The sequence below is a fragment of the Sorex fumeus genome, unplaced genomic scaffold (genome assembly GCF_029834395.1).
Source record: "Sorex fumeus unplaced genomic scaffold, SorFum_2.1 ptg000177l, whole genome shotgun sequence".
NCBI classification, from domain to species: Eukaryota; Metazoa; Chordata; class Mammalia; order Eulipotyphla; family Soricidae; genus Sorex; species Sorex fumeus.
The window spans coordinates 1288866-1315278 of NW_026606234.1; the positions used below are offsets into that span (position 1 = coordinate 1288866).

At 58.9% G+C, this 26413-nt stretch overlaps 1 protein-coding gene across 2 annotated transcripts in view; it reads left to right on the plus strand.

Annotated features, from left to right (window-relative positions):
• The window catches only part of CPNE8 (copine 8), a 68040-nt gene extending 53179 nt beyond the window's left edge, over positions 1-14861 (plus strand). Inside the window, exons 15-20 of one of the 2 annotated variants that reach the window (XM_056107802.1) lie at positions 526-707; positions 4075-4202; positions 6811-6913; positions 7265-7322; positions 8015-8088; positions 14572-14861. In XM_056107802.1, coding sequence (XP_055963777.1) covers positions 526-707; positions 4075-4202; positions 6811-6913; positions 7265-7322; positions 8015-8088; positions 14572-14772 — 746 coding nt within the window. In that variant the 3' untranslated portion in view covers positions 14773-14861. Of the gene's footprint in view, positions 1-525; positions 708-4074; positions 4203-6810; positions 6914-7264; positions 7323-8014; positions 8089-14557 lie in introns of both variants that reach the window. The other variant, XM_056107803.1, reaches the window with a different exon arrangement.
• The last annotated feature ends 11552 nt before the right edge of the window (positions 14862-26413 follow it).

Genomic DNA, 26413 nt, shown 5'->3' on the forward strand with positions numbered 1-26413 from the left:
GGTGCCCGCCTGCACCAGGAGCCTTTGCCACAGAGGGTGTGTCCCCCGGAAGCCGGTGCAAAGCCAATTCTCAGTCACGCACAAGGCAGCTGGCCATGGGTTTTGCTCCGGCCCTGACTCCGAGCTGGTTCCCTGTAGATGGGCGGGCCGCTCGGATGCAGCTCCTGGAAGGGGAAACCACTCCACTCTCCTGCAGGAGACATCAGAACGATTGCCCGATGGTCCCTTTCCGTCTGCGATGTGGCCTCAGGCTTTGCAGTCCCTGGGGGCAGAGATCTGTGGTCTGGGGTCCACACGAGGCCACGGTGAGAGGACAGTGGCACTGTGTCCTCGTGTCCTCCTCGTAGGCAGAGGGAAGGGGCCAGTGACGGGCGGGCGACCCCCTCTGCCTGTCCCCGAGGCTGCCCCAACCCCGGCAGCTGGCCCGGCTCTGCTCAGCCCTGCAGGGCACAGCCCTGGGGCAGGCGGGAGGCGGGCAGCAGGGTCTCCCGCCCCCTCCCACCTGGCCGGCCCTGTGTGTCTCAGGGAACCCGGCACAGCCCACGTCGCTGCACTACATGAACCCCTACCAGCTGAACGCCTACGGCATGGCGCTGAAGGCCGTGGGCGAGATCGTGCAGGACTACGACAGCGACAAGATGTTCCCCGCGCTCGGCTTCGGGGCCAGGCTGCCGCCGGACGGGAGGATCTCGCACGAGTTTGCTCTGGTAAGGCCCGGGGGCAGCACTCGGGCCGGCGGGGGTCACCCACCGCTGTGCAGACCCCGTCCCCGGGGGCTCACTGGGCACTGGGAGTGATTGACGGAGGCGCCCGCCGCCGGCACCCAAGCCCGGCCCGGGAGAAGCAGCCCCCGTGTCAGCTCTGCCTGCCCCTGCTATGGCCCTGACGGGTCCTGCCACGGCTCTGCCGGATTCCTGCCGCATCGGTTCATGTCTCTGCATTGTCCCTGCCACGTCTCTGCCATGTTCCTACTATGTCTCTGCCACGTCTCTGCCATGTCTCTGCTGATTCACTGCCCCATACCTGCCCCGTGCAGGGGTGAGCACTGTGGGGGTCAGTCGGGGCTTCTGCAAATACGCTGCGTCTCCTCGCCAGCCCCGGGCAGCTCGTCCTGAGGGGGCCTCCAGGTGCCCCCTCCACTCCCCCTGCCAGGGCCCTGCTGTCTCATGCCACTGCCAGCCTCGCCCACGGCCAGGCGCCACCGCTCTCTGCAGTGGGTTAGGGGCACCCTGTGGTCGGGGGTCCCTTGAGGGAAGCCGCGTCCCACAGCGAGTGTCTGAGGCTGGGCCTCTCTCGCTGGACCTCACAGGGCAGGCGGGGACTGACCGCCACTCGGGAGAGCTGCTGGGAGGCCAGGGGGCAACCGCACCCCCCTCCTTGCCAGAGGCATTTGGGGTGGAGGGTCTCCTGGCTGGGAGAAGGGGCAGGATGGCAGGCGGCATCGGGCCTTGGTTCAGGCCAGCTGCAGACAGCCTCAGGCCCAGCCAAAGCCGGCCCAGGCCCTCCTCTGCGCATTCCACGGTGCCAGGGCTCCAGCCCTGCCTCGTGGGCCCCTGGCCGGCCTGCTCTGGAGAGCCCATCCCAAGCCCTGGCCCCCCACCTGCCCGCCCTTCACTGCCCTGCGAGTAGATGTGCTTCTAGAAGCTTCTGGACGGTTCCGTTTCCCAGAACCTCTGGAGCAGTCGCTGAGTCTCTGCTCCTGACTCCTCATCCCACACCCTCACCCCGGGGAGGCTGAGCCCCCCACCCCCCCGGGAGAGTCATGGGGTTCTTGGTCGTAGGAACCAGAATCAGGGGCGAGGGACGGAGAAAGTCCCTCCCGCACCGGAGGCGTCACTGGGGAAAGGTCAGCGGCTGTTTAAAGCCCAGGGAGCCAATGGCTGAGCGAAGTGCGGCCTGGGCCTCCCTCCTGCCTCCGCCAGCCTCGGGGCCAGCCCGTCTTTGCACTCGAACCCGGAAGACCTCTCCTGCCAGGGAGATCCCTTCTTCCACACCTCATGTGGCTCTGAGCCGGCGCCACTCCTGGAGCTGCAGATCAGGTTGGCCACACACAGGACAGTGTCACCAGGCCCCAACCGTGGTCACCCATGGGCCACACATGCAAGTGACACACAGGCCACACATACAAGTTACACACGGGCCACGCACACAGTCATGCATGATCACACAGTCACACACAGTCTCACATCCACATACAGTCACACAGTTACACACAGCCACACACACAGTCATGCATAGTCACACACACCACACACACAGGTCAGACACAGTCTGACAAGCAGGCCACACACACGGGTCACACACTCAGTCACACATACCACATACCACACACAGTCACACCACACAAAGCTATACACACACAGTCCATTCTCAGTCACACACAGATCAGGGGCCACACACGGGTGACACTGAGTCACCCCCAGGGCTGCTAGGCCCATTTTGGATTCTGTTCTCTGAACTCTCAGGGTGTCCCGTGCGTGCATATTGTCACTTAGATGTGGAAAAGAGTTAAGTGAAAGGGAACATGAGGCGTCAGGTCCTCTTCACTGGGCTGAAGCCAAGAGCACTATCCAGAGAGAACTTTCGGGGCCCGGGCGATAGTCCAGCAGGAAGGGTGCCGGCCTTGCATGTGGTCACTGGGTGTGATGCCTGGCACACCCCCCCCCCCCGCCCCATATGGTTCTCTGAGCACTGCCAGGAGTGAGCCCTGAGCACTTTCAGGTGTGACCCGAAAACAAATACAACAACAAGAACAAGAAATGAAGTATCCCATTTTATTGCTGTGCTGGGTCCACCCACAAGCTGTTTTTGTTTCAGCTAGCACGCTAATTTTCAGATTAGTTTAAGAAGTAGTTTTTAAACAGATTGTTAAACCTCGCTGCAACTTTGCCACTAAGAGGAATCAGGGGAAAGCTGTAAATCATTTTAAGTCAGAGCGCTTGTTTTTAAAAGATCGTGTCATTCTGCGTTAGAAAGTTTCTCAGCAGGCAGGCGCGGCGGAAGCTTCAGCGGTGACCGTGGCTCCCGCCTGGGCTGACTCGAGCCGGCACCCAGGAAGGGGTGAGCGCGAGAAGGCCCCAGAGCCTCCCTGGGCCCGTGTCTAGGGCAGGTGGCCCCGGCAGCCCCCGCCACCCCCCAGCTCCGCTCTGCGTTGGCCCTGCGTGGCGTGGCGGAAGGGGTTGGGCGGGGGGCCGAGGGGGCGGCGGGCGGCCACCGCGCTCCTGCCCACCTGCTCGCAGAACCACCGTGACGTGAAAAGCCCTTTGTTCCTCTCAGGGCTGTGGAACTCACACCCGCGTTTATCCGCAGTGGTCTGAGTCGGCTGGTGGGCGGGGGCGGGGGCAGCCCTCAGCGGGTGGCCTGGCAGCAGGGGGCTCGGGGCCGCCCCGGCCTCTTCTGGCCTCTCCCGGCCCCAGACAGCGAGTCCACACCGTGGGCCAGACGGGCCGCGGGCTTCTCGCCGTGGTGCTGTGGGAGACGCTTCCGCAGAGCTCAGCTCCTCCAGGGCCCACCCCTGCCCGTTGACTGCCCCCTGCACCTCGTCACCCGCACTGCGGCGAGTGTGAGTGGGGGAGTGTGAGCATGAGTGAGTGTAAGCGTGTTGGTGAGCGCGAGTGTGTGCGGGCGGGTGAGCAGGACCGTGAAGGGGCGTGTGAACGTGAGAGCGAATGAGAGTGTGAGAGGGTCAGCGTGACGGGGTGAGAGTGAGCGTGCGAGGGAGCGCGTGTGAGTGTGGATGTGGGTGAGTGCAGAGTGAGCATGGCCGAGGCTGAGTGTGGGTGAGGCTGAGTGTGACTGGGTGTGAGCGTGACCGAGAGTGAAAGCGGGTGAGTGTGAGCCTGAGCGTGAGAGTGAGTGTGCCCGAGTCTGAGTGTAAGGGTGACTGGGCGTGAGTGAGAGTGTGAGCACGAGTGTGGGTGTGTGTGAGCATGACCAGGTGTGAGAGCGGGTGAATGTGACGGAGTGTGAGTGAGTGTGAGTGGGTCAGTGAGTGTGAACGCGACCGAGCACGAGTGTGGGTGACTGAGCGTGAGCGTGAGCCGGCCGTGAGCTGAGCCCCGCCCTGCCCCGCAGAACGGCAACCCGCAGAACCCGTACTGCGAGGGCATCGACGGCGTGATGGAGGCCTACTACCGCAGCCTGCGCGCCGTGCAGCTCTACGGCCCCACCAACTTCGCGCCCGTCATCAACCACGTCGCCAGGTGAGCCGTGAGGGGCGCTGGGACCCGCACGCCGGCCCTGCTCCTACGCCCGAGGACACGGGTGCGAGGTCGGCGTGGACGGTGCCGTCCGCCCGTGCCGGGGGCTGGCGCCTTCCTCCAGGGTCTCCCCGAGCCCGGGCCAGCCCCCTCCCCGCTGTTCCCTGACCGCGCGCTCGGGGCTCTCCGGGGGACGATGCCCGGACGGGCTCAGCTCTGCCCTGACACTTGGGTGTGAATGAGTCAGGCGCCGCTGACTTGTTGTGGGTAAGACTCCGCTGGTTTAGGACCCCTAAAGAGGGGCGCTCTCGCCTCCCTCCCTGGCCCAAGTCATGCAGGGGGCATAGGGCAGGGAGCAGGGGTGGGGGCAGGGAGGTGAACTGTGCAGGGGGCGGGCGGCAGGGGTGTTGGCAGGGGTGCTGGGAGCCCTCTGGTGTGGAGGGTCACGCGGCCTCTGCTGGCCCCACCTCACAGTGTGTGTTGCCTCAGGCTGGGCTGGAAAGTCACACAAGCAGCCCGGCTGGCCGGGTCCCTGGGGAGCTCCCCTTAGCCGGGCGGTGATGGAGGGGCCGCCTGGGCAGACACATCCCTGTAGAGTTCCGCCCCACCCAGGGATGGGGCGGCTTCTCCTCAGGTGACACTGGCCGCTGGGGGTGGGTCCTTAGGGAGGTGTGCCCGCCTCTGCTTCCCCCTTCATCCCTGGCCCTGCGTGTCCCTGTTTCCCCGTGACTGGGGTGCCCGTCTGGAGCCACGTGGGTTCCGGGATCCACTGATGCCAGTGCCTGTCATTTCATTGGTGGGCACCGAGGGCAGTTCCCGACCCTCACTCGTCCCGGAGGGCAATGCCTGACCCTCCCTGATCCCCGAGGGCAGTTCCCAACCCTCCCTGGTCCCCGAGGGCAGTCCCTGTCCCTCCTTGGTCCCTGAGGGCAGTGCCCCTCACTTCACCAGGGCTACCAGCCGGTACCTGTGTCAGGCCCAGTTATGACAGGCCAGCGTCTCCATCAGTGGGTGCAGTGCCAAGGGGAGGCGGCTATAGTGTGCATGACCCCTGCGGGGCACACGCTGCCTCTGCCCTGCTTCCAGGGAGACGCTGGCCCACTCGGTGCCCGCCATGCCCGTCGCTGAGACCTCTCTGCTGTGCGGGGGTCTGGGCCTTTCCTGGTGCCGAGCTTCCGAGAGCACCACCAGCAGGATGGGCTCCGGCCTTCCGGGGCCACGCACAACCCCTCTGGGGGCCGAGGACCCCCGCCCGCGGTGAGTTGTTGTCACTCATCCTCCTGGGCTCTCTGGGAGGCCGTACACCTGGTCGTTTATTGCCATTTTGAAATGAGGAACCAGTAGGAACTAGCTGACCACGTAGGACCCCGCCCAGAACAGTCTGAGTCTCCACGGCCCACCTCTTCGCAGAAGGCTTCGTCCTGCCTCCGCAGAGAGAGCACTTGGCATCGGTGCCCTCGCGTGTCCCAACGCTCAACCTTTACAAAGACATTTTCCCAGATGTTATTTTCTGAAAGCACCGTGAGCTACTAGGTCGCTCTTAGTTGGGTCTTAGACACACAGGGGTCCGTCACCGGCCCCCAAAGGGTTCTGCCTTCGGCTGTTCTGTTTGGGGGCGGTGCCAGGCGGTGCTCAGGGCTCACTCCTGGCTCTGTGCTCAGAGACCCTCCGGTGGGCTCGGGGCCCAGATGAGCTGCGGGCGGGGAAAGTGCCGCCCACTGTGTGTCACTCTGGCCCGAGGCTTTGTTCTGCTTTTACCTCTGCGAGCCGGCTCGACTGATGGTGGGCTCTTAGCAAGGCGGTTTCCGCCTGCCCGGTACCATCCATGAGGGCGGGTCTCTCTGTGGCCTCGTCCCAGGGCACTTCTCGGCGGCCCCGCAGCCCTGTCACCCGCTGCACAGGCGGCCACAGGGCTGCTGCCTTCCGGTTCCTCAGGAACTCCAGGTTGCTTGAAACATGTTACGAGTTTATTTACCGGCCTGTTGGTTTAAAACTAGCTTATCTACCCAGGAAGATGTCCGTGCTCAGGGCTAGAGGGAGTACTGAGGCACGGCCGGTCCTGGTTCCGTCTCCAGTGTCACACCTGACCCCCAGGCCCAGGGGTGACCCCTGAGCAGAGCTGGGGGGCCCTGAGCCCCACGGGAGCGACCCAGAGGTCAGCACCAGGCGGGCCGTCTCTGCTGGGTTCCTGCCGGGTCTCCGCCGTGTCTCCGCCGCTCTGTGGCCCTCGCCATGGCCCCGTTGGTTGTTTCCTGTGCTCCTGCCTCAGTGGCGGTGGACCTGCACTGCTCAGGGCATGGCAGGGCCGTCCCACTGCTCCCGGCCTCCCGCAGGCGGCCATGCCAGGGGGCCTGCGCCTCCTGTGGCCCCCACCTGGGGAGCACCCTGAGCTGCGTGTGCCCCTGCACCACCCACCGAGCGCGGAGCCTGGCTGCAGACGCCCGCCCTTCCCTCGGCCGTGCCACAGGATGCCAGTGACCGTGTCCAGGGCCCGGCCCCCGGCAGGGCTGCTGAGTCTCCTTCCCAGTGATGCCCCCAGGCCCGAGTGTCCTGTCCTGGTGAAGGGGCTGCCCAGGCCACAGGGCCCCGCTGACCACAGCCCCGCCTGCAGGTACGCGGCCTCCGTCAAGGACGGCTCCCAGTACTTCGTGCTCCTCATCGTGACGGACGGTGTCATCTCGGACATGGCGCAGACCAAGGAGTCCATCGTGAACGTGAGTGGGCACGGGGAAACTGAGTCAGCACTGACCCCGGTCATCGCCGCTCACACGCCTCGCACAGCCGCCCTCCCGCTGCCAGGCTGTTCTTACACACCTCTCCTGCTCACACCTGTCCTGCAACAGTCCCTCACACCTGTCCCGCCTGTCCCTCACAACAGTGTGTGAGGGTGGCCCTGTGTCGGCTGCATGGCCCCATAATAAGGATCCAGGTTTCCTCGCAGAATCAGTGGGGCTCTGGGCCATTGTCCTTCACCCACGGTCTGTGCACGCTGACCCTCCCTCTCTCTCTCTCTCTCTCTCTCTCTCTCCCCCTCCCTCTCTCTCTCTCTCTCCTCTCCCCCCCAGGCCTCCAAGCTGCCCATGTCCATCATCATCGTTGGCGTGGGGCCTGCGGAGTTTGATGGTGAGTGCGGGCACCTCTGCAGGGCCCACAGCGGACCGTCCCCTCCCCTCCCCCCAGCGTTGTGGGAGATGCGAGTCCATGGCTCAGGGGCCCAGGCAGTCTGACCAAAGCGGCCACTCGCTCCCCGCTCAAAGGACACGTGCCATCTGCTGGGCCGGTTCATTCCCCAGGAAGACAGAAAGACAGGGAGACGCACATGCACGGGCACACACACACACACACACAGACACATATATGCACACACACACAGACAGAAAGACAGGGAGACGCACATGCACACACACACAGACACAGAGACACACACACACACATGCGCGCGCACACACACAGAGACAGGGAGATGCACGTGCACATACACAGAGACACACACAGAGAAACAGTCAGACAGACAGGGACAGATGGACACAGACAGACACTGAGACAGAGAGAGACAGAAACAGACAGAGACCAAGGGAGACACACAGAGACAAAGAGAGACAAACAGAGAGACTCTGGTGACCTCCCCGAGACAGAGTCCTGCCCACACCCCAGCTGGGCAGCCCTGGGCTGTCTGCAGGGCCACCAGACCCTCAGCCTGCACCTGGCTCCGTGCCAGCCGGCCCGGAGCATGTCTCGGGGCACCCTGGGTGTGCAGGGGCTGGGCGCCATCCAGTGTGTCCGGCGGACCCTCACAGCCGTCTCGTCCCCCCCAGCCATGGTGGAACTGGACGGGGATGACGTCCGGGTGTCGTCCAGAGGCAAGTTCGCCGAGAGGGACATCGTGCAGGTGAGGGGCCCGGCTGCTGCCGGCGTCGGGGCGGTTTCTTGGAGGGGCCGGTGCCCCCTGAAGTGCTGACAGTCACTCTGGAGATGCACACCAGCCCCAGCACCGCAGAGGGCCCTGCAGGGACACCAGACAGCCCAGGTCAGGCGGGAATGTCCACTGGCCAGCCCCGAGTCTCGGGGCACGGGCTGCTGGCTCCCCGGTGCCCCCAGCCGCAGGGCTCCCTGTGCCGAGGCCCGCAGGACGGCTTTGTCAGGCCCTTAGAGCGATTGCCCATCACCAGCGCCTGGACACCCGGAGGGCCAAGTGCTCCGCAGAGTGACGCGGGCCCCTGAGGGTGAGGGGCGGCAGGGGATGCACACTCTGCTCCCCGGAGATTCAGAGCCGAGTCCGGAATGACCCTGGAGTCGTGGAAGCAGAAAGGTTCAGGGTGACCCCTTGCCCCTCTGCAGGCCAGGAAGGGTCACGGGGTCTCAAGCACTGCCCTGAGGTGTTCCCTGGCAGCAGGGCGGGCCTGGGTGAGGAGCCTGTCCATGTGGCACAGACACGCTCTAAGCACCCCAGCAAGTGGCTGTGGGGTGCAGTGGTCTGAGTCGGCGGGTGCCCGGGCTCCGGCTCTGAGGGGGACGCTGGTGGCCTCTGGCCTTCCACGGGGACATGGGGCGGGAGCGGAGCCCACAGCCTCCCTGGGTGCGAGGCAGTCGGAGCTGCGTCCCTCCCACCTCACGGAGCCCGGTCACGCCTGACCCAGCCTGAGGCTCGCTGGGCTGGGCCAGTCTCAGCCCGAAACCACCACTGCCCGCCGAGTGCCTTGGTCCTGACCTCAGGTCTCCACTGAGACCTGATCCCACGTGACTTATCGAAACTCTCACACGGGGACACACACACACACACACTCACATCACACACACACGCACATGTGCACACACTCACGGGCTTGCTCATGCGCACATGCTTTCATGCACACACACACACACGTCTGCACACACATGCACAAACAAAAACTCACATGCTTGCATGTGTGGACATGCTCGCACATACATGCTTGCATACACACATACACACTCACATGCTCTCACATACATGCACACCTGCACGCACACACACTCACATACTCGAACATACATGCACACGCATGCTTTCATGCACACATGCACACTCACATATGCACACATCCATGCGCACACACATACACAGCCACACTCCTCGGCCCTCTCTCCCAGAGGGCCCCCCCACCCCCCCACCCCGGGGTCACTTGGGGGCCTGGGCTCAGTGTTGCCCCAACATGACTCACTCCATTGATTTGCAAATCAGGAAAGTGAGACCTGTGGGGGGAGACAGGATGCCACTGTCTGCCCCCTGCTCTGCGGTGGGGCTGCACCTTCCCAGAGACCCGCCCTCACCTGCCGCCCGCTCCCCCTCGCCCCTCCCTGGCACCCTCCCCTGGTGCCTCTGCGGGTGTTCTAGGAAAGCAAAGTTTTTGTGGACCAGCAAGGCTAGCGGTCGCTGTTCCATAGACCGTGTTGGTTCGTGCTCAGTTGGAAACTGACCGGCTCTAGGTGTCTGTCGAGACACTTCCCGCGTGGGCCACGCAGGCTCGGAGGACGGGCCGCCTGGTGGCACCCCGGCCGTGAGAGCTGGCGTCCCACTGGAGGTTCTGGGGTCAGCCCAGTGCTGTCTGCACGGCAGCCTCATCCCTGCGAGGACTCGGGAGAGAGGAAGGAAGCGTGTTCAGGGTCATGCTGCTTACAAGGAGCACTGAGCCCTGAGCCCGGGCTGAGTGCTAGGAGGGACGGAAATGCAGCAGCCCCTCCCCCCGGGCTCAGGGAGCCACACCTGATTCCCTGCAACAGGTCAGGTCTCGAAGACAACCCCTGTCCCCTGCTGGCGCCTCCTCCAGGCCGGAGCCCAGATTCCTCCTGCTGTCGGTGGAGGCAGTGCCCTGGACAGCACTACAGCACTGCCCGTGCCCCCACCCCGCTCTGAGGCTCACACCCCCGCAGTGGCCGCCCCCACCCCCAGCACGGCCGAGCACTGTGACCTGCGCCCTGCAGGGTACGCCAAGCCAAGCTCCTTAGTGATGGGGCCAGAAATGGCTCTCGGGAGCAGGCACTGCTTGGTCCCACCACAGGTGCCCTAGACAGCCCCAGCCTTCGCCCAGAGGCCCAGACAACACCACAGGGCATGGCCGCAGGGCACGGCTGCAGGACACATGCCATAGGACATGCTGCCTGGCCACATCGAGGGCAGAGGGCAGATGCCTGGCGAGGTGTCCCAGGTGCCGTGCGAGCAGGGCTCAGCCGTCACACTCTTGGCTGCAGGCCATGGAGGCCCTCATGTGGGAGCAGGCGTAGAGAGATCCGTGAGCTCCGGCCCACGGGCTGTGCCTCTGCCAGGGGCTGGCAGCAGGTGCAAAGGCCCCCTGAGCCTCCGGCTTTGTGCCCTGACAGCTGTTCTGAGACCCATGGGAGACCCACACAGTCTCACACCCCACGCCTGGGCAACGGGGAAGCCTCTCCAGCCCGTGCTGGGCCGTGCGCCTGCACTAGGCAGGAGGTGGTGTCTGCCAGCATAAAGCATGCATTAGGCAAGGGTTGGCGTGCATTAGGCATGAAGTGGCATGTGATGGGCATAAATTGGCGTGCATTAGGCATGAGGTAGTATGCATTAGGCGTGAAGTAGCATGCCTTAGGCATGAGGTAGTGTGCATTGGCCATGAGGTAGCATGCTTTAGGCGTGAGGTAGCATGCATTAGGCGTGAGGTAGCGTGCTTTTGGCGTGAGGTAGCGTGCATTAGGTGTGAGGTAGCGTGCTTTAGGCGTGAGGTAGTGTGCATTGGCCATGAGGTAGCATGCTTTAGGCGTGAGGTAGCATGCATTAGGCGTGAGGTAGTGTGCTTTAGGCGTGAGGTAGTGTGCATTGGCCATGAGGTAGCATGCTTTAGGCGTGAGGTAGCGTGCATTAGGCATGAGGTAGCGTGCTTTAGGCATGAGGTAGTGTGCATTGGCCGTGAGGTAGCATGCTTTAGGCGTGAGGTAGCATGCATTAGGCATGAGGTAGCGTGCTTTAGGCGCGAGGTAGTGTGCATTGGCCGTGAGGTAGCATGCTTTAGGCGTGAGGTAGCATGCATTAGGTGTGAGGTAGCGTGTTTTAGGCGTGATGTAGTGTGCATTGGCCATGAGGTAGCATGCTTTAGGCGTGAGGTAGCATTCTTTAGGCGTGAGGTAGCGTGCATTGGCCATGAGGTAGCATGCTTTAGGTGTGGGGTAGCATGCATTAGGCGTGAGGTAGCGTGCTTTAGGCGTGAGGTAGTGTGCATTGGCCATGAGGTAGCATGCTTTAGGTGTGGGGTAGCATGCATTAGGCGTGAGGTAGCGTGCTTTAGGCATGAGGTAGTGTGCATTGGCCGTGAGGTAGCATGCTTTAGGCGTGAGGTAGCATGCATTAGGCGTGAGGTAGCGTGCTTTAGGCATGAGGTAGTGTGCATTGGCCGTGAGGTAGCATGCTTTAGGCGTGAGGTAGCATGCATTAGGCGTGAGGTAGCGTGCTTTAGGCATGAGGTAGTGTGCATTGGCCGTGAGGTAGCATGCTTTAGGCCTGAGGTAGCATGCATTAGGCCTGAGGTAGCGTGCTTTAGGCGTGAGGTAGTGTGCATTGGCCGTGAGGTAGCATGCTTTAGGCGTGAGGTAGCATGCATTAGGCGTGAGGTAGCGTGCTTTAGGCGTGACGTAGTATGCATTGGCCGTGAGGTAGCATGCTTTAGGCGTGAGGTAGCATGCTTTAGGCGTGAGGTAGCGTGCTTTAGGCGTGACGTAGTGTGCATTGGCCGTGAGGTAGCATGCTTTAGGCGTGAGGTAGCATGCATTAGGCGTGAGGTAGCATGCTTGAGGCGTGAGGTAGTGTGCATTGGCCGTGAGATAGCATGCTTTAGGCGTGAGGTAGCATGCATTAGGCGTGAGGTAGCGTGCTTTAGGCATGAGGTAGTGTGCATTGGCCGTGAGGTAGCATGCTTTAGGCGTGAGGTAGCATGCATTAGCCGTGAGGTAGCATGCTTTAGGCATGAGGTAGTGTGCATTGGCCGTGAGGTAGCATGCTTTAGGCGTGAGGTAGCATGCATTAGGCGTGAGGTAGCGTGCTTTAGGCATGAGGTAGTGTGCATTGGCCGTGAGGTAGCATGCTTTAGGCGTGAGGTAGCATGCATTAGGCGTGAGGTAGCGTGCTTTAAGCATGAGGTGGTGTGCATTGGCCATGAGGTACCATGCTTTAGGCATGAGGTAGCATGCATTAGGCGTGAGGTAGCGTGCTTTAGGCGTGAGGTAGTGTGCATTGGCCGTGAGGTAGCATGCTTTAGGCCTGAGGTAGCATGCATTAAGCGTGAGGTAGCGTGCTTTAGGTGTGAGGTAGTGTGCATTGGCCGTGAGGTAGCATGCTTTAGGCATGAGGTAGCGTGCTTTAGGCATGAGGTAGTGTGCATTGGCCGTGAGGTAGCATGCTTTAGGCGTGAGGTAGCATGCATTAGGCGTGAGGTAGCGTGCTTTAGGCATGAGGTAGTGTGCATTGGCCGTGAGGTAGCATGCTTTAGGCATGAGGTAGCATGCATTAGGCGTGAGGTAGCATGCTTTAGGCGTGAGGTAGCATGCATTAGGCGTGAGGTAGCATGCTTTAGGCGTGAGGTAGCATGCATTAGGCATGAGGTAGCATGCTTTAGGCGTGAGGTAGCATGCTTTAGGCGTGAGGTAGCATGCATTAGGCGTGAGGTAGCATGCTTTAGGCGTGAGGTAGCGTGCTTTAGGCGTGACGTAGTGTGCATTGGCCGTGAGGTAGCATGCTTTAGGCGTGAGGTAGCATGCATTAGGCGTGAGGTAGCATGCTTTAGGCGTGAGGTAGCATGCATTAGGCGTGAGGTAGCATGCTTTAGGCGTGAGGTAGCGTGCTTTAGGCGTGACGTAGTGTGCATTGGCCGTGAGGTAGCATGCTTTAGGCGTGAGGTAGCATGCATTAGGCGTGAGGTAGCGTGCTTGAGGCGTGAGGTAGTGTGCATTGTCCGTGAGGTAGCATGCTTTAGGCGTGAGGTAGCATGCATTAGGCGTGAGGTAGCGTGCTTGAGGCGTGAGGTAGTGTGCATTGGCCGTGAGATAGCATGCTTTAGGCGTGAGGTAGCATGCATTAGGCGTGAGGTAGCGTGCTTTAGGCGTGAGGTAGTGTGCATTGGCCGTGAGGTAGCATGCTTTAGGCATGAGGTAGCATGCATTAGGCGTGAGGTAGCATGCTTTAGGCGTGAGGTAGCATGCATTAGGCGTGAGGTAGCATGCTTTAGGCGTGAGGTAGCATGCATTAGGCATGAGATAGCATGCTTGAGGCATGAGGTAGTGTGCATTGGCCGTGAGATAGCATGCTTTAGGCTTGAGGTAGCATGCATTAGGCGTGAGGTAGCATGCTTTAGGCGTGATGTAGTGTGCATTGGCCGTGAGGTAGCATGCTTTAGGCGTGAGGTAGCATGCATTAGGCGTGAGGTAGCATGCTTTAGGCATGAGGTGGTGTGCATTGGCCTTGGGGTAGCATGCTTTAGGCATGAGGTAGCATGCATTAGGCGTGAGGTAGCGTGCTTTAGGCGTTAGGTAGTGTGCATTGGCTGTGAGGTAGCATGCTTTAGGCGTGAGGTAGCATGCTTGAGGCATGAGGTAGTGTGCATTGGCCGTGAGATAGCATGCTTTAGGCGTGAGGTAGCATGCATTAGGCGTGAGGTAGCATGCTTTAGGCGTGAGGTAGCATGCATTAGGCGTGAGGTAGCATGCTTTAGGCGTGAGGTAGCATGCTTTAGGCGTGAGGTAGCATGCATTAGGCGTGAGGTAGCATGCTTTAGGCGTGAGGTAGCATGCATTAGGCGTGAGGTAGCATGCATTAGGCGTGAGGTAGCATGCTTGAGGCATGAGGTAGTGTGCATTGGCCGTGAGATAGCATGCTTTAGGCGTGACGTAGTGTGTATTGGCCGTGAGGTAGCATGCTTTAGGCGTGAGGTAGCATGCATTAGGCGTGAGGTAGCATGCATTAGGCGTGAGGTAGCATGCTTTAGGCATGAGGTAGTGTGCATTGGCCATGAGGTAGCATGCTTTAGGCATGAGGTAGCATGCTTTAGGCGTGAGATAGCATGCATTAGGCGTGAGGTAGCATGCATTAGGCGTGAGGTAGCATGCTTGAGGCATGAGGTAGTGTGCATTGGCCGTGAGATAGCATGCTTTAGGCGTGAGGTAGCACGCTTTAGGCGTGAAGTGGCGTGATTCAGGCACGAAGTGAGCGTGAATGAGGGTGGCTCCCCCTCTGCTGGGTCGGGCTGGGACACAGCCTGCAGCGTCCACTCAGGACCCCCCGCCAGTCCCGGCCCAGGGGTCTGGAGGGCGGGTGGGGTGCGCCGCCCCCGAGCGGTGTTGCCTGCGTGCGGTGCCACAGGTGCCCATGACGCCCCCTCTCTCAGTTCGTGCCTTTCAGGGACTACATGGACAGGAGCGGGAACCACGTCCTCAGCATGGCCCGGCTGGCCAAGGACGTGCTGGCCGAGATCCCCGAGCAGTTCCTGGCCTACATGCGGGCGCACGGCGTCAAGCCCTCGCCCGCACCGCCCCCCTACACGCCCCCGACACACGTGCTGCAGACGCAGATATGACCGAGCCCGGGCCTTCCGGGGGCTGAGCACCCTGGGTTGGAAGCGGATTTTCTTCCTGACCCAAAACTGTAAATACGGTGGTTGCATGAGCCACGGGAAAAGCGTGGAGCTGCTTGGGGCCAAACACGGGCGTCTCCTCTGAGCCTCCGCGGGGCAGACGGCTCCGTCCCAGCCTCCGCCGAGAGGCGCACACGCGGGTCTGACTCGGGTCTCGTCCTCGGCCTGGTGGAGAGGGAGTCTGCCAACGTTTACATATCACTCCTTTTGGGTCTCTGCACTGGTCCGACTGTCCGGGGGGGAGGTTGGCCCTGGAGTCCAGGCTCTAGCCCCGTCGCTCCTCTCCTGAGAGCAATACCCAGAGCTGCAACGGCACCGTCGGGAGGCGCCTCACGTGGCTGTGCCCGGAAGCCAGTCAGACGTGAGGGCATCTCTCCAGCAGCGACAGGCGTGGCCCAGGGGGATGAGCCGATCCTACGCACGCGTCCGTGGCAGGAGTCTGACCCTTTTCCTTGCTCCCCCATCAACGCCCACGTTCAGAGGGGACCCCAGCTCTCGCGGTGGGTCCCCCCCGCCCACTCCTGCCTCCCCGCACAGCACACAAGCTGGAACCTTCCGTGACGTCTGACTGCAGCCAGCCATCAAGAACCCACGCACACGTGATGGCGTCCACGTGTGCGCGGCCCCTGCCAGAATTCCAGTTCTGTGAGGTGGCGTCAGTCTGACTGGAGCGTTTCCTTAGAACAAATGGCCTTAAATTCCCCAGGACTCCTGGAGCGATCGGGAACCGCCTCCGGTGACAGAGCAGCCTGGTCCATGCTCTCGTGCCGGCCTTGTCCCTGCGGACCGGCTCCCTTCCCTGAGCCCTCCCCGGGCTCTCTCTCCTGCCCCTTCTCTTTGTCACAAGTGGCTGAGGGTGACACTTTTATACGCATGAAACTATTTTGCTGAAAAGACGAAACTCTCCATACAGACATTTCTCTCTACAGATGCGACGTTTCCCACGTTCTCTAATTGTGTGACAGTGTCCGTTTTTAAGTATGTATTAAAATCTTTGAAAGGACGAGTCTGTGCTCTGTGCACTGTGTGCAGATGGCTGTGGCATGTGTGCACATGTGTGCAGAGTGCATGTTGTGATACGTGGCGGGTGTGTTTAGATATGCTATGTAAGATGTGTGTGGTGTGTATGTGTGGTGTACCTGTGTGCTGCATATATAGTGCTTGTGTGTATGCCTCTGTGTCCATGTGTGATGTCTGGTGTTTGTGTGTATGTGGTGTGTCTGGTTCTTGTATGTGTGGTATGTCTAGTGTGTGTATGGTGTGTCTGGTTCTTGTGTATGTGTGTGTGGTGTATCTGGTGTGTGTGGTATGTCTGGTTCTTGTGTATGTGTGTGGTGTGTCTGGTGTGTGTGTGTGTGGTGTGTCTGGTTCTTGTGTGTATGTGTGGTGTGGTGCTTGTGTGTGTGTGTCTGGTTCTTGTGCATGTGTGTGTGGTGTGTCTGGTGCCTGTGTGTGGTGTGTGCATGTGTATGTAGTGTGTGGGGGGCCACGTGGGCAGTGCTCTGACCTGGTGGGAGAGCCCGAATCTTCCTGTTCTGTGCTGAGACGCTCAGCTTTGGGCCTGGGGCCTCTGTAGAAGGTGCTGAGGGCCCTGGGGTGTGGTGGGAGGGCGTGCGTGAGCACCCGCTGTCTTCTCAGGTCCCCTGAACTCTGGGTGACCGTGAGCACGAGCAGGTGGGCCTAGGGGCCACACAGCCCACTTTTATCCCACAGGAAGAGGATGTTTCAGCCCATTTCCAGGGCAGGGCCCAGGAGCGTGGCTGGGGTCTGTTCTCATGTTCTGGGGGAAGAAAAGGCAGATGAGACAAGCTCGGGGCTTTCACACTTTGCTTCTGCACTATGGACTCTGGGTCTGCCCACCCCATCTCTCCTCTGGGGAGGCCAGGACTGGGTCCACAGAGGGTGAGTTCCTGAGATGAGTTCCCGAGGTGAGTTCCTAAGGTGAGACCTTGAGGGGAGTTCCTGAGGTGAGTTCCTGAGGTGAGCCGGGCCAACAGGCTGTGTGAGCTTCTGCGGCAGCACGCCAGCCTTCAGGTGCGTGTTGGGGTGCTGAACGTAAAACTGTTGGTTTTGGTTCTTTTGAAAAACAAGAAACAGGATTAGCTTTGCAGTTGAGTTCCCTCAGCCAGAAGGTCTCAGGAACACAAGGTCGTGTCCACCTGCTCCAGCCGGGAGCAGCTGTCCCTGAGGTGAGCCTGGCTGGCCGGCCCAAGTCCACCCTCAAGGCCAGCCTGTCAGATTCCAGCTGTGGGATGAGCTGACAGGTTTGTAGTCACACCCTCTTGGAACTGAAGCGCGCTCACAGGGCGGCGGCATCAACCCAGTCTGCAAGCAGAGGCCGAAGCGGCAGAGGCTCCGTGTCAAGGACCCCGAAGGCTCACCTGTGGTGTCAGAGACGGAGCTAGCTGTGCCGGAAAATGCTAAGTCCCCCGTGACTAAAGTAAACTTGATGAAGAACCGCCACTGGATGTTTGTGGCCACCGTGTCCAGTCACTGCGATGTCTGTGGGGCTGCGAGGACACATCAGATTGGGAGCCGGGCCCAGACCGGCCAGGCACGATGCTGCAGCTACGGGACGTTGGCGGCCAAAAATCCCTGCTGCCCTCCAGATGCACACAGAGCCACATGCCCAGGGTTGATCTCGAAAGAACTAGATAAATTCTAATGAAGTAGCTATGGCGGCCTGAGATTAGTCATCGCGGGCCCCAGTTTGGAACAGAGCACAGGGTTTGAGCCGGGCGCTCCGGCCTCAGCGCCCACGAGGCACCAGAAACAATGAGAAAGAAAGACCGTTCAGCCACACCGGTGGGTGGGGGTAGCAGCCCAGGAAAGTCCTTGACTACTTTCGAACTTTCCACACTGAGGACAAGTCGCATTCCTTGCTCTGTTCACTGGACGGGGGAATTCACTGGGAGAGAAGGTAGCTTGAAGGAAAGAACGAATCCAAGCAGAATTAATGACTCCAGGAGGAGGGCCCAGCAGCAGAACGGAAGAAGCTGAAAATCAAATTGGGGTCCCCAAAGATAAGGCACATGGTGTCAACAAGGAATAAATAAGAGAGAAGGGATTTTTAAAATGAAAATTTGAGATACATTTGACAGTATCAAGAGGAACAACCTCCATGTCACGGACACAGGAGGAGAGTGAAGAGGAAATGGAAGAACGGCTGGTGGGAGAAATATCAGGCTCCTCAGCCTGAGGACGGGCTCGTGCAACGGTCCAGGAGGCCCAAAGCTGCAAACCAAATAAACCCGAGCAGATCGACACCAGGACATGCTGTGAACGAGAGAGAGAGAGAGAGAGAGAGAGAGAGAGAGAGAGATCTCAGAGTAGCAAGAGACAAGCAAAGCCTCAAATAGAAGGAAAATAACTTAAAATCTACACCAATTCTTTGCTTAAACTCTGTAAGCAAAAAGACAATAGATACGCTCAAAGTACTAAATGAAAACAACCTCCAGCTAAAAACCCTCCACCCCGCAAGGCTCGCTCAGATCCCAAGGCGTGATAAAAAGAATTCTTGAAAGACACAGCTGAAGCCATTTGTTGAAGACAAACAGATCTCAGCAAGGAAGACTGAATGACCTTCTATAAAAAGCAAATGTCAGATGACAAAAACAACCAAAATCCTTAGAGAAAATGGCACCAAATCCACGTAGAGAATAATTTCTCTAAACGTAAGTGGGCTAAACTCTTCCAGCAAAAGTCACACAATGGTGAGAGAGAGAGCTGAAAGCAAAAAATTAGCTTACTGCTTATAAGAGACACATTTGAACTCTCAGGATAAACGCCAGTGAAAGTTACAGTGGAAAACAGTCATATGACTAACACTAACAGCAGACCCCCCAAAAAAGTCAGGAAGAACTATATTTGTATCAGACTGGCGTTAGGCCTAAAGACAGTAATGAGATAGGAAGGTACATCTCGTACTGGTAGTAGGTCACGAGGGTTAACTATTCACAGTCTAGATGCACCGAAACAATGGCCTGAGACGTTTATAAAGGCGCAGCTCACAGACCTAAGGAATGTGGAATGGAAACACAACAGCAGTGGGAGGATTGAGCAGAAGTCTTGGGAAACCTGGAAGACGTATCGACCTCTCCACCCCCACCCCAAGCCAAAATACATATTCTCTCAAGGGCGCAAGCTGAGAGCAACCTGAGTGTCCAGAAGGTCACAAAAAGAGGATACCAAGTGTCGTCTATACCACACAGGTGACAATTACCCAGACAGGGAAGGTTGGGGCAAGCGCCAGCACTTGAAAACTTCACAACACGCCATTAAATAACTCTTGGAGCAAGAAGGATATCAAAGAATAAATGAAAATATGCTTTGAAATGAACGAAAACGCAAACTATCCAAACCTATGTGACCTAGTAAAAACAGCACAGAGGGGAAGTTCAGACAGTATAGGCTTGTATCACGAAGCAGGAAAAAGCAAGCAGATTGAGAATCTAGAGAAAGACCAACAATGGGGCTGGAGCAATAGCACAGTGGGGAGGGCGTTTGCCTTGCATGCAGCCGACCCAGGTTCGATTCCCAGCATCCCCCGAACCTACCAGGAGTAATTCCTGAATGCAGAGCCAGGAGTAACCCCTATGCATCGTTGGGTGTGACCCAAGAAGAAAAAAAAAAGAAAAAGACCAACAAATCCCACAAAAAGTAGAAGGAAGGAAATAAAAATTAGAGCAGTAATCACCGGTGCAGAAATCAAGCAAACCCTTCAAAGGGTAAATGAAACCAAGAGATTGTTTTATTTTATTTTTATTAGTGAAACACCATGAGGTACAGTTGTAGACTTACAAGTTGTTGTGCTTGGGTTTCAGTTATACAATGATCGAGTACCCATCCCTCCACCAGTGCCCGTTCTCCACCAACACTAATCCCAGTACCCCTCCCACCCCCCATCCCCCCATCCCACCCTGCCTCTGTGGCAGGGCATTTCCTTTTGTTCTCTCTCTCCTTTTGGGTGTTGTGGTTTGCAAAAGAGGCATTGAGTGGCAATCATGTTCGGTCTACAGTCTACTTTCAGCATGCTTCTCCCATCCTGGGAGGATCCTCCCAACACCCTTTATTTGGTGCTCCCTTCTCTATCTGAGCTGCCTTTTCCCCTAGAGTGTGCGGCTGGCCTCCAAGCCATGGAGTAAACCTCCTGGTATTTAGAGATTGTTTTATTTTTGAAGATAAAGGAAATATTGGCAAATCCTTAGCTAAACTCACGAGCAAGAGAGAAAACCCAAATAAATCAAAATCCAAAGGGAAGAAGTTGCAACAGATACCTCGGGAACACAAAAAGAGCATAGAGAGTAACTATGAACAGCGTGATGCCACTAACGTGCGGAAGGTAGAGAACAGCTGAGAATAAACACTGTGATCCCCGCACCCGAGACTGACTTTCTAGAGACGACAGGGGCCCTGGACTCGCCCAGGGGAGATGAGAGACCAGGACGGAGCGAGGAGGGGCTGGAGGCTGGGAAAGTACATTGGGGGGGGGGGGGGTGTTGGAAGACTGGTAGGCAGGCCCTGGGGGCACAGCCAGCAGGAGAGCACAGATTCTCAGCGCCTTTCTCTCCTGCCCAGCTTGGAGCCCCGGGGTCTCCGTCCTCTGTGAAGTTCTGTGATCTGCCCCCACCCCACTCTCTCCCGCCTGCACAGCTTAGATTCCTGAAGGGGTTAAGCCAGGATCCCAGCTAGGCGCACTCTCCTCGTGGATCCGACAGAACCGTGACTTTGGCAAAGAAATTCCTTTCCCCACTGGTGCGGGCTGTTGGAGGCAGGTCCCCACTCTGGGGCCTCAAGAAATGAGCCAGTTAATGAGCCTCTGATCTCCTTTTATGAGGCTCCCTGCCACAGAGGAAGATCATTCTCTCTCCACCCCACTTATCACTGCGGCCCAGGGGAGAGGGCTCATTAGCGATGCCGCTGAGAATAGGTCTGCCTCCCAGTAGCTGAGACCCGGCAAACAAGGTCGATGTTCTTGGAGAACGTTGGAACTCCGAGTCCGTGCTGATATTTACAGGTTTTAAAAACTGGGGCCAGAAAGGGTCTGTGACCATCCAAGATGAAGGTTTCTTCTGGCAGTTTTTGGGATGATGCGGACACATCGGTGGTCTGTGAGCCACAGCCTGTGCTGTCGTGCGGGGCTGGGGCGTGACCGCGGCTCCCGTGGTGGGGACCTGGAGTGGCCACACAGAGGTCAGCCTGGGAGTGCGGGGACAGGGCGGTGTCCACTGAGCCAAGCCATAGCTTTTCTCTGTTTGTCTGAATTCTTAGGAAAATACTACATAAATTCCATCCTAACATCGCCACCGAAACCTTTGTTGCCATGAGGACATTCTCTTTGTGTCAGGCCTTTGGGAGGTGTGAGAGTAATATGACCCAAATAACTCTCAGTGAGCTATATTTTACATAATTTCATGAGCTACTTTATACAAAACTAAAAAAAAAAGTAGTTTCACAATGCGGTTAGAATAAACACCGTACTAAGCATCTTCACTGACTCATATTGGACAGAATGAGATGGTTAAAGAAAGATAGCACATTTCTGATCTATGATCCAGCTTTTTAAATGGACTGTTTAGGGGCTGGAGTGATAGCACAGTGGGGAGGGTGTTTGCCTTGCACGCGGCCAACCCGGGTTCGATTCCCAGCATCCCATAGGGTCCCCTGAGCACAGCCAGGGGTAATTCCTAAGTGCAGAGCCAGGAGGGAGCAACCCCTGAGCATCACTGGGCGTGACCCAAAAAGCAAAAATAAATAAAAACCGCCAAGCTTTAAACAATAAATTTAAAAAATATATGCTGGGGCTGGAGAGATAGCACAGCGGGGAGGGCGTTTGCCTTGCACGCGGCCAACCCGGGTTCGATTCCCAGCATCCCATATGGTCCCCTGAGCATCTCCAGGAGTAATTTCTGAGTACGGAGGTGAAGAGCCAGGAGCAACCCCTGAGCAGAGCATTGCTGAGTGGTGTGACCCAAAAAGCAAAAAAAAAAAAAAAATGGACTGTTTAGAAGATTACATGATTAACCAGCAGCAATTGAAACGCTTTGACCAGAGCCTGTTACCGCTTGCCTTTCACTCAGGAGAGAAAGTGCTAATGGCTGTGGTGAGGGTTAGCTCGGTCCTGCCTCGGGGCCGCTCGGCCACTCTGAGAGGGGCTGCCTCTCCCAGCTGACCTTGGGCTCTGCAGGGCAGGGGGGTGTGGTTTCAGGTGGATGCACCAGGCTCTTCCGGAGCAGACTGGCTGCGTCTCCGGCGACCTCAAACACCAAGGCTGAGCTGCCGTCCCGCTGGGGTCTTTCCTGCTGCACTTACCTGGCTGACGTTTTCCTCCAGGGCACTCTGCCGCGCTTCTTCTTCTTCTGCCCTGCCTCACCCCCCTCCTCCATCTCTCTAGTTGTGTCTTTTCCCTTTCATGTTTCCGGCCTGCATGTCTATAGGCAAGGATTATTACCGTTTCCTTTATTAGAATGATCTGGAACCCAGTTACTCAACGAGACTTTTGGCGAACGTTCCCTTGCTCTTTTCCCGGCTAATTGGCCTGTTTCGTTTCTCATTCCCGCAGAGGGTTGAGGGGTGCCAGCCAGCTCTCCCTGATGGAAAATTCATCCGCCTTAATGTCATTTTAGCTGAAAGGGATTTTTGTGATTTGACAGGAAACCGCCAGAGATGTGTGTGTGGTGCCTGAGGGAATCCCAGAGGAAGCCCCTGCTCGGTGGCAGTGCTTGGGAGCACTGTTTCCCCGAACCCCTTCCCTGGACACCCCTGGCAGAGCCACCTGGCTGTGGGCATCCCCCTTGGATCCCTGCTGAGGAGTCCCCGGCTTGGTGGGCTGGCCGAGCAGAGACGTTCCCTGCGGGGGCTGGAGTGATAGCACAGCGGGTAGGGCGTTTGCCTTGCATGCGGCCAACCCAGGTTCGATCCAAATGGCAACTTGGCAAAAATGAGGAGTGACTAGCATATCGGAAATAGGCATAAGTTGCCAGCTCACTCCCTGAAGTGGCGTTAGTACATTTTTACAGCAGAACCGATGGGTCACACTCATTCAAGAAGCCCTTACAGATTCCAGAAAACGATGACAGACAGTCTTTCCCAGGGCCAGGCCTCGCCCACGGAAGGAGGCTCTAGTTCACGGGCAGATCGCTCTTTCGAAGGTGGACGGGCCGTTTTCCAGTCTCCTGGGAGAGGAGACAGGCCTTGGGGTGGCGTGAGCACTGAGGGTTGAAGGAGCCCTACGTGGAGCTGGGAATTTGTGGAGCCCAGATGGTCACTCAGGAGCACCATCCCCAAGAGCACCGCCCCCATCGCACCGTGGTGGGTCCGTTCGTGAGGGAGCATCGGGGCGTGGTTAGAAAGAACCGACCCGTCCCAGAGTGGAGAGGAGACGGGCCATCCGTCCAGCTGGGTTCCACGAACCACGTAGCTGAGCCCTGAGAAACTTGCAAAGGTGAGAAAAATCAGGGGCTGGAGCGAGAGCACAGCGGGGAGGGCATTTGCTTTGCACACCGCTGACCCGGGTTCGATTCCCAGCATCCCACAGGGTTCCCTGAGCACCGCCAGGAGTAATTCCTGAGTGCATGAGCCAGGGGTAACCCCTGAGCATCGCCGGGTGTGACCCAAAAAGCAAAAATAAAAAAAAAGGGAGCGAGAAAAATCACTGGGAAAATTACCCTGCGTGAGGTTTTTTCTGGTTCCTTAATGAGCAGGGACATTCGATGAGCAACGGAGGGAGACAAGCTGACACCAGGCTCGGTGGTGCCGGCCCCTGCAGCTGCCTCACGGCCCACAGTGTGCAGGCGGGTTCCGGCTGACAGCGACCCGGCGCCACGTGTGCGTGGGGCCACCGTGAGGAGGGGAGAAGCTGTCCCCCCCACAGAGTGGGTGAGGCTGGGGGGGCATGTCCTGCTGGGCCAGTGCCGTGCTAGAGGCCCGATCTCCCTCCTTCACAGCAGCCCAGCCAAACCCTGGTGACAAAAGCTCCCGCCAGCACAGTGACCCCGGGAAAGGCCAGTGTCACCCACGTCCCTCCCCGAGCTGACAAGGTGGAGGACTCCGACGGAGGCACCGGGGCAGGGCCCTCCTCCCCCACTCCTCCTTCTCCGCATGCATTTGTTTTCGCCTTTTAAATTTCTTCGCAGATTTCGAAAATCCATGAAGAAATATTAAAAACATAAATTAAGGCAGACGCGAGGTGCCACCGCATTCCGCAAGATTAGATTTGAACACACTTAAATGCGATTTATTTCGGGCTGAGCGTGCTGACGCGGGTAGCAGAGGGGCCAGCCGGGCGCAGGGTGTGAGGTCCTGAGCTCAGCAGCTGCGTGCAGGGCTCAAACCCAGGTGCCCCCAGTGATGGGCTGTGGGCCAGCATGCTCTGGGCCACTGCATCTGTGTCCAGGCTGAGGTCCTGGGTGGACATGGGTGACCCCATTGCACAGATGACCGTGGTCTGGGCATGGGGAACGAGGACTCGCTCTCGCCCCCCAGGATGGCCCGGTCCTCGGGGTTGCCCCTCCAGCCCCCTCATCGTCCTTGCTTCCATCTCAGCCAGCCGCTTGGGAACCACCTGAGCCACATCCCGAGGCCTGCTCCTGGCGTGGTCGGCGGGCACGGACGCCTCAGTCCTCCTCACTGGTGCAAAGGTCCCCAAGCCAGGAGCCCAGCCTGATGTTTCCAGACGCTCAGAGCTGGGGGCGGGGTGCCGGGCACTCGGGGGGCAGCAGGGCCCCGTCCCCGTGTGTCGCGCTGGAATGTCCAGTGTCACCCCTTGAGGCAATGAGGGAGAAGGCAGCCTAGCCCAGGCACCAGGAGCGGCCGGGTTGGGGGAATGCTCTGCTGGGGCGGGTCATGGCAGCACCCGGGACAGGGTGCCCGGAGCAGCAGGGCTGGGAACAAGGCACTGTCCGGCACACAGGCTCCCTTCCTGCTGCTCTGCTGGATTCGGCATCAGGTGACAGGAGCATGACTGGGTGTGGGCAGCTGGTTCTGGAAGCTTCCACAGGCTGGCACTGAGCTGGGGGGAGGGCGGAGTTGGGCTCCTCTGCTCTGTGGACCCGGAGTGTGGCCAGGGCGGGTCCAAGGGCTGCTGGGCCAGCTCGGGTCAGTCTCCGCAGGACGGGGCGGGGAAGGTGGCACTCGGCCTGGTGGCCGAGGCAGGGGGCTGCCCGGCGTGTGCAGGGACCGAACTCGGGGCCTCGTGCATGCCGAGGTCGGGCTCCTCACAGCAGCTGCTTCCCGGCCCTGGGACAGGTGTCATGATGATGGGAGGTCGGGGCCCACCTGCTCTCCTGCCGTGCTGCGTGTCTACATGTGTGTGCAGGCACATGCCCACACCCAGCGTGGGTCATGTACACAAGTGCGTGTTTGTACACATTGCACGCATGCACATGAGCACAGTTGTGTGCACACATGTGTGTGAAGGCATGCACAGTACAGGTATGATTAGGCGCATACACATGTTTTCAGTACACATGTACCTTTGTGCTCATGTGTGCACATGCACGGTACACGGCCGAGCACACACACACGCATACACGAGCGTGCACGTGGGGTTCACAGGTGCACTGTGAACGCAGGACTGGGTGTGTGCGTGTGTCCGTGCACGTGTTTGTGCGATCGTGTGCTCAGGCACCGCCTGTGTCTGGCCGAGGGGCCATTGCCTTGGGTGTGAAATGAGGAACTCGGAGACAGTGGGTCCCTGCACGCCCTCCCCAACGCTTCCACCCCCGGATTCTGTGCCCGGGAGTCCCCCGGCGTCCTCCGGGCCGTCAGCATGCCGGGTTCTGACCTGGTCCCTGCAGCACGTTCGGCCCGGCCGATCCGTGATTTACTGTTTCTCAGAGGAGTCAGTTTGGCGCCTGGAGCGCGTGCGTTCCCGCCCCGCCACGGCTCAGCCTCTCTGAGCAGCTGCCCACGGGGGCCTTCTCCTGCGTCCCTCAGCGGTCACGGAGGGGGGCCACCCCCAGAAGGCCAAAGGCGTCTCGGTGGCACCCGGGTGGCCGCCAGCCTGTTTGGTGCCGGGAGAGCCACGGGAGAAGCTTGGAGCCCCTGAGTACCGCTGACAGGCTGCCAACCAAGTCGGCTCTGTGGCTGTTGTGCAAGACTGCTCGGCGGTACAGTGCTCCATTCAGTGCAGCAGAGGGAGCCTGAGGAGAGTCGGCAGCTCTGCCCCACCTGCCAAGGAGGGATCAGACCTGAGCCCCAGAGCTGGGGCACCACGCTTGGTGTGGAGGCTGCTGCGTTGGTCGCCTCGCTGACCCGCAGCCACACTGCACCCAGCCCCTCACACCTCACCGATGCCTCAGAAATATGCCAACCTCCTCGGTACCTCACCGAGACCTCACCCTCACAGTGCCTCATGGATGCCTCATTCTGCTCAACACTTCATCAGTACTCACCCTCACCAATACCCCAGAAATACTCCGGCCTCCTCAGACCTCACCAAGACCTCACCCTCACCCATACCTTATCGATACTTCAGCCTCCTCAATACCTCACTACCTTGTAATACTCAGTACATCCTCAATATGGCATCAATACTTTTCCCTCACTATACCTCACGGCACATCATAAGACAGTTCCTACCCATTTTTCATAATTACCCAGCCAACCCGG